The sequence below is a fragment of the Merops nubicus genome, unplaced genomic scaffold, assembly GCF_000691845.1.
Source record: "Merops nubicus isolate BGI_N331 unplaced genomic scaffold, ASM69184v1 scaffold1549, whole genome shotgun sequence".
Lineage (NCBI taxonomy): Eukaryota > Metazoa > Chordata > Aves > Coraciiformes > Meropidae > Merops > Merops nubicus.
The window spans coordinates 24,502-35,772 of NW_008632801.1; the positions used below are offsets into that span (position 1 = coordinate 24,502).

The following is an 11,271-nucleotide window of genomic DNA, read 5'->3' on the forward strand; positions in this document are numbered from 1 at the left end:
AAATTCTTTATAAATTTGGTAGTTAGAAGCTAGGCAGTTCACTTTAAATATGTAACTTTTAATAGAACTTAAGGGAGACCAATTACCTTCATATTGCAGTTTTTACAGAAATTTCAAATTACTCACATTGGACTTTATATCATACTTAATTTTTTTGTGTAATATCACAAAGTATATGTCTACATATGAAGAATGGGGGCTTGCTTCATACGTTCAATACTGAATATGAATGCCCTTTTCCCCTCAAAATATAATTTTTTTTTTTTTTTTTTTTTTCTTCTGTATGCATCTAATTTGGCAAAGACTCTCCTCCAACATTTATGTTTGGTACACCTGCATACATCTTTTTTCCCCCCCACTTAAATGTGCATGCGTATAGGTTAATTATATAAATGAAACGGGACATTGGATAGGTATGGACCACATCAGATAATTTGATTTCTAGATAAACTTGCCATTAAATTCGGTGGAGAGCATACTGCAATATTGATGGCAAAATCTAGCCCATATTTATTAACGCTACTAAAAAATACAGACTTCCATTTTAAAACAAGATAATCCTTTGAAACTGCACAACCAGTATCTCCGTTCTTTGGTCTCTCAGATCTATACTGAATCTTCTTCAGTGGTTAAGGTTTACTTGCATATTACAGAATGAATCCTTCTTAAGCAGATCTGTACCTGATAACAAAACAGCAGGAGTCAGGGTCATCTTTCATTTTAAAAGAATTAAGCCATATTTTGTGAGGGCCAGATGGATTAATTTGTGAGTATATCCCCACTGAAAAGTGAAGTTGAGAAAAACCTTAAGTATTTCGAGATCTGTCTTTATACATTTTTACTTGCAAAAATGTTGGGCTTTGATACATAGCCTAATATTTGTACCATACTGATGTTTTCTACTCCTCAGACAATGTTATAAATTCGGGTCAGAAGTTTATATTGAAGGCAAGTTACAGTACTCTTTTTTAATATCGTTTAAAGATGACCTGACCAAAAACTTAGCAGGATTCATAAAATCAGGGATCATTTTACTATTGACTTAACAGTGCTCAGTAGTTTTGTATGTAATATTATAATTAATTTTCAACATTTTAGTACTTGTATTTATTTTTTGGTCAGAAATAGTATATTAAGATATTTTTTGATAGTTTATAGATGATACTTAACCTGTAAGTGTTTAAAAGAGCAGAATTATTTGTTTCTAATTGTTAGGCTAACCTTTGATTACACAACTAAGGAGAGGCAGGGAAATGTGTAGATTCTCCTTCCCCAACCCCTGTGTATTCCACTGAACATCATTTAAATTACACATTTTGAACTGTTTTATAAATTCAGTTTCCAGTCACTACTTAGTAATTGACAATTTCTGAAAATTCCTGTTTCAGCAGAATTTTAAATGAAGGCGAAAGCAAGCCCTACATGCTTTCTACTTATTTGAATGTTTCTCAAGTATTTTATATTAAAAAACAGTGCCTCTGTTTTTAGAACTACTGCTCAGTAAAGCTGTTTAAACCATTTCTGGTAGCTAATGACAATTTTATATTAAATTGTATATTAACTTTAGTGAGACTGATTTTTTTTTTTTTTTTTAGTTGTTTACAGTACAAATACCTGTATTTGTTTTTTAATTGCAGTATTTCCATTGTCGCAGTAATTTAGTAAAACTCTGTGGCTGCCTTGATTTTTGACAGATTTTTGTTAACAACTGATTTTTAGGCAATTAGTTATATTTATGCATAAATCAATTGCACTATAATTCATGAATTATTTATTATGATATTTTCTAATGAATTCCATGTATTTGTCTTGTGTTGTAAATGTACTGTAATTCTGTTTCTTCTTTGTGTTGTTATATTCCTAAATCTGATTGTATGAATTTAATTGTTTAGTTAACGTGTTTCTACGTTGTAATTTGTAGTAAAGCACTTCAATGCTTTTGCACATAAATTTACAACACTGATGTGTGATTGATTTGCTCATTCAGTAAAAAAAAAAAAAGAAAGAAACAAAAACCTGTACACTGACTCATTTGACTTACTCCTGAGGCACAAGTTTATTAGCAGTGACATAAGATCAAGAACCGTACAAATTAAGCACATAATGCCTAATTTACTGTGAGATTTTTGTATATGAAAAATAGTAGCTTTAAGGAATTTCTGAGGATTTATGCATTACTCATAAATGAGAAGATATTCAGAAAACTAATTTTATAACAGTTGGCAGCTAAAAATTATTATATACTACTGATAATATACAGCTTTTTTGAGGGATTGATTTAGTAAAGTCAGTAAACATATACTTGTCTTACAGAATTATTTATTTCTATGATCGTTCTATACATTTAAAAGTATGTTCTGTTCCAAATTTTGTTTCTGTTCCAAGTCTGCAAAGAAGTTGCTAGATTTTTCTATCTTGCCTGTGACTGAGACAGCAGAGGATAGAATGCAAGGGAAAGACATCTTTTGGGAGTTCTCTGATAGAGCTCTTTCCTGATAGTTTTTTGGATTTGTGCAGGAGGCAAAGTTTTACCTTCTATTTGTATGTAAAATAATACACTGAAAGGCTAGTACTTAATGTTAGTACCTGACTGCCTTTCAGCCAATTTTGGACTCCAGTCAATCTTCACTCCATGGGATTAACTGTCCCGCAACCTCCATGCTTAACTTTTGTCTCCAGAGACACTGTGCACAAAAGGTACTGGGGGAGCAGTGTGTGATCCTCTCCCTTCTCAACCCCTGCAACTCCTACCCCCTCTCTCGAGCCCTCTTTCTGTGTGGGACTTGTAGGAAGTGTAAGACTGTTCTGTGAAGGAAGTGTGCAGTTGTAAAAGTGCTGGTTCTTTCTTCTGTGAAATTCTTTAAGCCTTTTACCTTAAGGGTAGTCTGAACTGCTGTGTGACAACACAAATTTAAAGGGCTATAGGAAGGAGTTATAGGAAACGAATATAATTCCATAACTATTGAAAAGCTACTAAAAATTAGTTTGTTTAAATATATAAGCATCTCTACAGAGAGACACTTTAAAGAAAAATGTGTGGCTTTAATACTTTAATTTGTCCACATAGTAAGCTCTGTTCCTAAATGGGGACCAAGTAAGGGGAGGTCAATGTGTTTTCAACTGACTTGGAAGATCATTAGGAGTGTGGTGCTGTAGAATAGATGATGTTAAGTTCTCTGTCAGCTTTAGAAACTAACACACGCTAAGGAAAAGCAGGTTATAGATGTTACATGGGTAGAAAACCAGGCAAGAAATCGTATTAGAAAAATGTCCAGTATGTCAGTGATAACCAGGATGTTACTTTATAGTACAGGTTGATCTCTACATAACAAATTCAAAATAGTTTTTAGGCCTTTAGAAATTTTGGTTACTGACTTTGAGAAGGTTTTAGGGCTCTGGAAGTTTCTTCCACCAGCAAGCATATTTTAAATAGCAGACATGGATGCAGGTCCTCTACAGTTAAAGCTCTCCAGTTGAAGTCCATTAGACATACCTTGCAAGTCTAGACAGAGAGATACCTGTCTAGAGTTACAGCTTGAAAGACTGTGCTATAGCCATCTTTTTAGTAAATCAGTGCTTAACAATTTTTTTGTGATTTACAAACAAAATACCAAAGACCCAGTGCCCTGTTCATTTTTTTGTGTGTATGGCATTTTGAAACATTATTTGATTAAAGTCGTGGTGGGGAGGGCAATTAGTTGTTGTCCTTACTCATATTACTAGAATAAGCTTTGTTTTCACAACTGTGGTGATACATTTCAGCACCTTGTTACCCTGAGTTTGTTGGACTGAGTAACACTCAGTGAAGTGGTGTTTCAAAAACAGTTAAATCCTGACAATGACATGCCCATAAACAATGCTGGATTTACTTTAGCTTGCAGGTGCAAAGAGAGCTTTTTCTAAGACTTCAATTATTTCAGTTTAAACATAATCACATTTTCAACTAGTACCATCACAACTATCTTGTGTTTTTTATGAGTTAGTATCATCTAGATGCTTGATTTTGAGTATATACCATTTCATACTAAATATTATGAGAGAAGAAAAAGATGAGGAACTATTAAGCATACTTTGCTGGTTTTAAGCTCTAAACTTTAAAAACTGTTTGGAACAATTAAGATACAAATTTATATTTATAACTTTCAGTAAGAAACCTGAAGCCAAAAGATTATATTGATGCTAATAACATTGGGTATGAGCTAATTAATGAATAGGTAACTTTACATAAATATAGCACATTAAATTTTAAATGTTTATTCCTTGATCAATACAGTTGTAAACCAAATCAAAAAGAAATTTTTCCAAAGTACAGGCTTAAATGCAAAAACTTACAGGAGATAATAGGGCAAAAAGTTAGTGTCATGTTCAGAGTTTGGTGATATGTTTAAAGAATATATACTTTTCTAAAACAGAATTCTTCTAACATTTTCTGCTCATGCAATTGGTTTCAGTAAAACATTTGAATTAGATGTTAAATTTCTGTTGATAGTTGCTATCCAGCATAAGGATTTTTATTTAATTGAAGAAATATCTGTATTAATTTCTACCATGGAAAATTTTCAGCTTTTCAATATAGATGATTGATTAGGTAAGTAGTGACATTAGTTTTAATAATTTTTAAGAAAATAATTAAATAGTTAAGATAGTATGTTATAAGTGGTTTTATGTTGAGTTAATATCTTTGAGAAAACTGCTCAGAAGCCTCACTTAGATGTAGGCCTACCCTGTATTTGAGATTTAAAGGATGTTAACCTTTGTCAGAGAAGTTATTTCTTTCAGTGGTGGTGATCTCCGTTTCTGTTTAATGAAGGAATCCGTGTGTGTGTGCACGTGTGTGTGTGTAATATAGTGCAGTGAAGAGTCTATGATGCACCACTGCAATTTATTTAAAAACTACAAGGGAAATTTTTGTCTGCAGAGAATAGTAATAGTAGCAAATGGCTATTTTTTCCTATTCCTACTAGCTTTTTTTCTATTGAGTACAGAAATAAAAATGATTTTAGAAGAATCTTTAAGAGTATCCAGAACAGCATTTAATACACTTTGGTGTATAAATATCTTAGGGTGGGATTCAGGAGAGATGGATCCATTCTTGCCTCTGCCACCACCTTGAATTGTGACCTTAGGCAAGTCATTTACCTTCTCTGTGCTTCAGTTTGTGAAACGGGAGCAATACTAAGCTTTCAGGTTCCTGGTGAGGTTTTCCTTCATTAATGGCTAAGGTAGCCTGAAGTACAGAAAGTTAACATTATAGTAATTACATTTAGATACGAGAACCTATGTTTCAAACTATTGGTTTTGTCCCTTAATTTATTCCTGGGAGATCTTACGGTAGGATGATCACTGCTATAGATGAGAGACACGTCATTGCTAGCGACACTTGCAAGTATGATTGAATAGTGCAAATAGAACAGAACTGTTTTGCAGACTTCACATTTTTAGGTTTGAGTTTAACCATTATAACAAACATTAGATATGGTGTTTTACTGTAATTTATATTTTGTTTTGATTTGTTTTCATTTTCAGTTCAAGCTCAACAGCTGATGCAAATTCAGAGGAAACAGCTAATTTGGAAAAAGGAAAATCAACATTAAGCAAGGTTTTGGAGTCTTTTTGTCCGTATCACTGGCAACAGACTTTGGCTATGTTAAAATTTTTGATACAAGATGAATATGTTCCTCTAGTTCACAGTTGTGAGCAAACACATTTGGTGCAGTCTGAATCTCCCAGTTCCCTTACTGAAGAGGATGTTCACGTTTCATTTTGCAATTGCAATGGACATATGCTGACAAAAAGGTGCTGTTTACAAAATCAAAGACCAAACGCTTCTTTACCACCTCTGTCTGTCTGTATTAAAGATTTCCATTCTTTGTCATGCCAAGCCGTAGCTATTGGATGCATTAAGACAATGGTGAACAACGCGTGTAGTTCGCATAAGTTTTGCGCTGAACAATTGCAAAATTATAGCAGGCATTCTGTGAAAGCAGAAGGATGTACATATTCAGCTAAGGACTGTGATCTTTTGAACAGTATTAAAAATTCAAATAGATCTCGCAGCCCGTCACCACCTCCGCTGTCACCTGTACAGAGTAAAGAATTTGAATCATCAGAAGGATCGGTTATAGATTTTCCAACGTTAGATAATAACAAGTTTGAAATATCCATCAACCAGCCTCCATCCCTCTTGCCAGCTGAAGGAAGCAAAGCAGAATTTGAGTATGAAAGGAAACCATGCAGAGGAAAAGAGACCAAATATTCAGATGGAATGTTGCTACCGACAGACCAAGAAAGCAACAGTTATTATATAAATTCTGAGAAGGCTGAGAAAGGTGAACATTCTGCCATTTTGCAAGATTTAATGGATCGCATTAATGAAAAGTTAAAATCAATAGACACTACAGATATAGCAACAAATCTTGTAAAACTTTCCAGCAGTGACAGGGCACCAGAAAATGATGTCAAATTAGGAGACTTCATAACCTCTCTTTTGCATAATGCTAAGGCAAGTGATTACAGTTTTATGGAGTTACTTCACCAACATGATAAGCAAATGGAAAATAAAATTATCCAAACAAGATTTCGCAAGCGTCAGGAAACTTTATTTGCAATGTACAATTCTCCTGACTCACCGTTCATTCGGCGACAGTCTTTGCAGATCAAGAGGGAGCTCGCAAGCCTTGATGAAACTCTTGTAAGAAAAAAGTCAATGTCTGAGAGAAATGCAAAGAAATCTACAAAAAAAATTGATAAAATGTATCCAAATAAAAGACACAGTTTTACTGTGATACAAGATGAGGCTTTGGAACATCTTGAAAGTAATCCATGCGTGAATTGCGAAACCAAACCAATGTGCTTTCCAGTACACCAAACAGAGTCTTTCAAACTACCTCTTACTAAGTTTCAAACCAGCTCTGGCTTTCTCGTTCTCTCAGAAAACAGTGCTGTTGCAGCCAGCCAGGCCACACTCACAACACAAGGAGATTGTGCAACCTTAAAAGAGGCTGATCACATTTCTCTAAAGGACGAGAGTAATGGCATCTTGGGCAGAACTAAACGTAACATTGTGCCTCCTGGATGGTACTCTGTGTATGTAACAAACAATATTGTGTTTAGAAAGTCATCCAATGAAAAGACATCTTTAGAAAGTTTGGAAAAAATGAAAATAAATAAAGATGTTCATGCTGAAAGATGCAGTGACATAAATATAAGCAAAATTGTGAGAGACACAAATCTGCAAGTTGTTGTAGAGCGCTTAGAAGATACAATAAACTTGGCCAGAAAGACTAACAACTCATTGCTGGATACTTACAAATTAAGGCAAAAATTAAAAGATGATGCTTATGAACAGGTTATCAACCCAATTGCTAGAAGAGGCTTACCTTTCACTCTGAGTGAAATGAGATGCACAGGACAAAACTTCCTTCCACATTCACATGTGCCAAGCAGCAGTAAAGTCAAAAGTGTGTGTGTGACAACAAACAACCAAGAAGTGGCTGTAGCTCAAGTGTGTAATGTCAGCTGTTTGAAATCTCTGACCTTTGATTCTTCCAGTTCAACTTCCAACAATGGGGACTTGCATACAACTTCTGAAGCTGGAGAGATCTCATCTGCCTTAAATTACTCTAGTCCTGTTAAGCTTATGTTTGTCTCAGAGGTCAATAGTAGTGAAGGAGTCAAGTATACTTTGACATCTGCAGCTGCATCTTCTAGAGGAAGCACAGATATTTGTTCGTTTCAGGAGCACGCAAACACTTTGTTAGACAAACAGGCCACAGGAGATCTTTCTCATGCAGTCTGTGTAAAGGATTGTGATTACAGCAAAAATGATACCAAGGAGGGGTCCAGTTGTGTTTATGCGGAAGCAATTACAAGCTCTTGTCCAGCTGGTCAAACTAACTCAAAGGACTCGAAACAAAATGACCAAGTTGTGGAGAAACCAAGCAGTGAATCAGTTTTAAAAAGAAAACCTGGTAGACCAAAGAAAATAGGTCCTCAAGTTGTTAAGCAGGTTAAGAGACCGATTGGACGGCCTCCAAAACCAAAAATAGATGCGACTGAAAGCACAGAACCTAGACCTAAACTTAGCAGTGATGGTAAAAGTACCAAATCTGATGCAGCAGCAATGGACGAAGTTAACAGCAACAAAAATATTACTGTGACAGTTGTTTTTGGCAGGTCAAGAAGAACTAAGCGACATGTTTCTGAAGGTAATCTAAATGTAATTAGCATTCTGCCCGCACAACACACCAATTCTACTGTTGCCAATGACCACAGCAAACCAAGCCACAATACAGAAACTGAAAACGCCTTGACTGAAATAGTAAAAGCCTTACAGAATTCTTCTACTGAAAATGAGGTCTCTGGTTACGACTATGTCAGACCTATCAAGAGTAACCCAGCATCGCCACATCCTTGCAGCAATATTATCCGCCCGGTTAAGAAACCATTAACCACCATTCGAAAACCTGGTAGGCCAGCAAAAGTAAAAATCTCTGGCATATCAGTGACCGTTAATAGAGTTTCACCTCAGGAAAGAAAAGTGAGTATTAGCAACTGTTTGCCTCCTTTACAACAGCAAAATGTGTTAGAAAAAAATGTACCACAGGAGAGAAAAAATCAGCTGTGTGGTAATATGGGTCAAGTAAAGAGCATGCAGAAAGATTCTAGAGAGGATGGATCAAACAATGTTATTACAACAGTGTCAAGAAAACATGAAATTCCATCGAGGCCTTCTGCTAGAGACAGAAAACCCCCGCTGCATTTTTTGCATTCATTAGCATCTTCTAGTGCATTTACGTGTAGAAGTGCCTTACTACATAAATCTTACAAACTCCATTTGAAAAAAGCTAAAGACCGAAAGGAAAAACTTAGGCAATCAACTCCGAGCACAGCATCCAAAGATACCTCAGAACTAAGATATTCAGGAAATGCACAAAAAGATCTTGAGGATGGCGAACTCGGGCCCCTTCATGAAATATCGTTGGATCCCATTTTCTCATCAAATCCCTCTCTTAGGTGGTGGGCTACTTCCACTTCAAGTGACACGTTGTTGGAAGAACTGAATAATAGATTTGAACAGATAACTAATACCTGGTTGCGAGTGGGGGGAGATGAGTTTAATAAGTGTGTATGTGAAAAAAGGGATCCTATTGAACAAGACTGTAACACTGAAGGTTCAAACCCTTTAGACTCCTGCCTTGTAGAACTTGAAGCATCACCTATAAAAATGCTTTTTCAGAAAAAGTGTAATATGAATGAACTCTGCACCTGGTTTATGCAAACTACAGAAACACAGTCTCTCTCTCTGGTGAGAAAGGCAAATGCTCGCAATCCTTTAGAAGTAGTTAGTACTAGAGAGATAAAGACTGAAACTAAACAATCTGATCTTAGTAGCTGCCCTTTCAGAAAGCACTTTAAAAAGTTTGCACTGTCCTCTCCTTCAAAACCAGCAGGGAAATTGCAAATATTGCATAACATGGTGAGGTCTCCAGTCTTAAGTATGAAAAGCAATTTCAAGTTAGCCAGGTTAAAAAGAAATGAATTTAAGAAGTTACAGCATGATAGGTGGGGACAAACAAAAAAGCTCTATAATCAGGCTCCCGGAAGCTGGAAATCAAAAAAGAAAAATTTTCAGTTCTTTTGCCAAAGCCAGTTGTTTAAAAGTACAAGTGGGGAAACCAATGATGAAATGCCTAAGCTCCAGGAAAAAAATACAGTAGAAATCCAGCCCACTCAGACTTTGGTAGCATCTCAGAGTAGCCTCTTGCCAACTGAAAATGAAGCCAGAGATGCATTTGTTCAACAGATGATGGGATCTTCTGACTTTAACCCACATCCTGGTTTAGCAGATATGCTTAAGGCACATACAGAGACAAGTGGAACAATTTGTTGCCAGCAAAACCTTAGAAAAGAACAAAGCCAAGATAAATTGTTTCAAAATACTTGGAAAGCCAAAACCTTTAAAGATTGTAGGATATTTCTGAGAAAAATCAACCATATTGAGCAGCACAATTCATTTAAGCTAAATAATGTCATTTATTCTCCTGAACCTCTTGAAAGTAAAAGCAATCAGGCCTATATGGAAGAAAAAAGACATCCTCTTTTAAGGTCCCATTCTACTAAGCAAAATGCCTTAAAGAAACAAGAAAATGAAATGGAAACATCTAAAGGATCTAATTCCTCTAAAGTGACTGAAAGGCTGGATGACCAGTTTCACAGCAGAAAATTAAGTAGTAGTGTAAGCCATGATGATAATCCTGCTGGTAGTTCTGAAGTTCTTATCAGAATAAACAAAAGAAAATGTCCACAATGGGAGACCACTGATACAAATATAAGAAAAAGGCATAAGAGACAATCATGCAGTAGTGGACAAATGGCAACTTATTACCCAAAGTACCAAGTAGGTAAGTTCCTGTTCCCCCCTTCATCTTAGAATTGAAATCTTAAAGAATTGGAGAAGTCAAACAACTAACCACTGGGGATTTTTTTTTTCTTTTAATTGCATGATACTCATTTTAATTTCAGAGAAGTCATGATATTAAACATTGTATAGCATCATAATAATGCAGAAAGTGCAATTTTAAAAATGTCTATAGTATTGTATGCAAATCAGCTACAGTAGGTGTATTACATTCTATTATGGCTATAACACACCAAGATAAAAGAAAAAGCTAACTGATATATTTCAGAGGGACAACAAACCAGGCTCTGACATGTCTGAAGTCAGTCACAACTAGGTAATGATCTCAAAAGTAACAGAATTTCATTCCACCGTTTAGTTTCTCATATTGTGAGATATTATAAATTATAGCATTAATCAGAAATTCAGTGTGTTAATGTATAGTTGCTTAGAAAAGCCTGTCATTGAATAATTTCTGATATAAATCTGTAATGTTTTTACAGATCTACAGTAAAAAGTAGTACTATGTACTTCTGAGAAGTATTCATTCAGAGATCCGTTTTAGTATCCATTCAATGCCAAATGAAATCTGCTGACTCTAAAGGGTTTGTGCATTGAATCCTTACAGAAAAATTTAAAATGCAAAATTATTCTAGACAAGTACAATATACAGTTACTGTGCTAAAAAGAAATGCATTGGCTCAGAATCTTTTTAGGCTAGTGTGAAATTAAATCCATTTTAAAGCTAGATATTTATAATACATTGTGATACAACTATGCTCTCAGAAAGGCCATTATATTACTTACAAAGAGGGTATACTTGTGAAATCATTTCTTCTGTAGGGTGAAGAGATCTCCTTAAACAGATGTCT

At 35.2% G+C, this 11,271-nt stretch overlaps 1 protein-coding gene across 1 annotated transcript; it reads left to right on the forward strand.

Annotated features, from left to right (window-relative positions):
- Positions 1 to 5,336: 5,336 nt before the first annotated feature.
- On the forward strand, positions 5,337 to 10,403 carry LOC103780332 (the record flags this gene model as incomplete). Its single annotated transcript, XM_008947997.1, has 2 exons — positions 5,337 to 5,386; positions 5,527 to 10,403. Coding segments are annotated over exons 1-2 (4,927 nt in total), but the record flags the coding sequence as incomplete, so codon positions are not given.
- Positions 10,404 to 11,271: the final 868 nt, after the last annotated feature.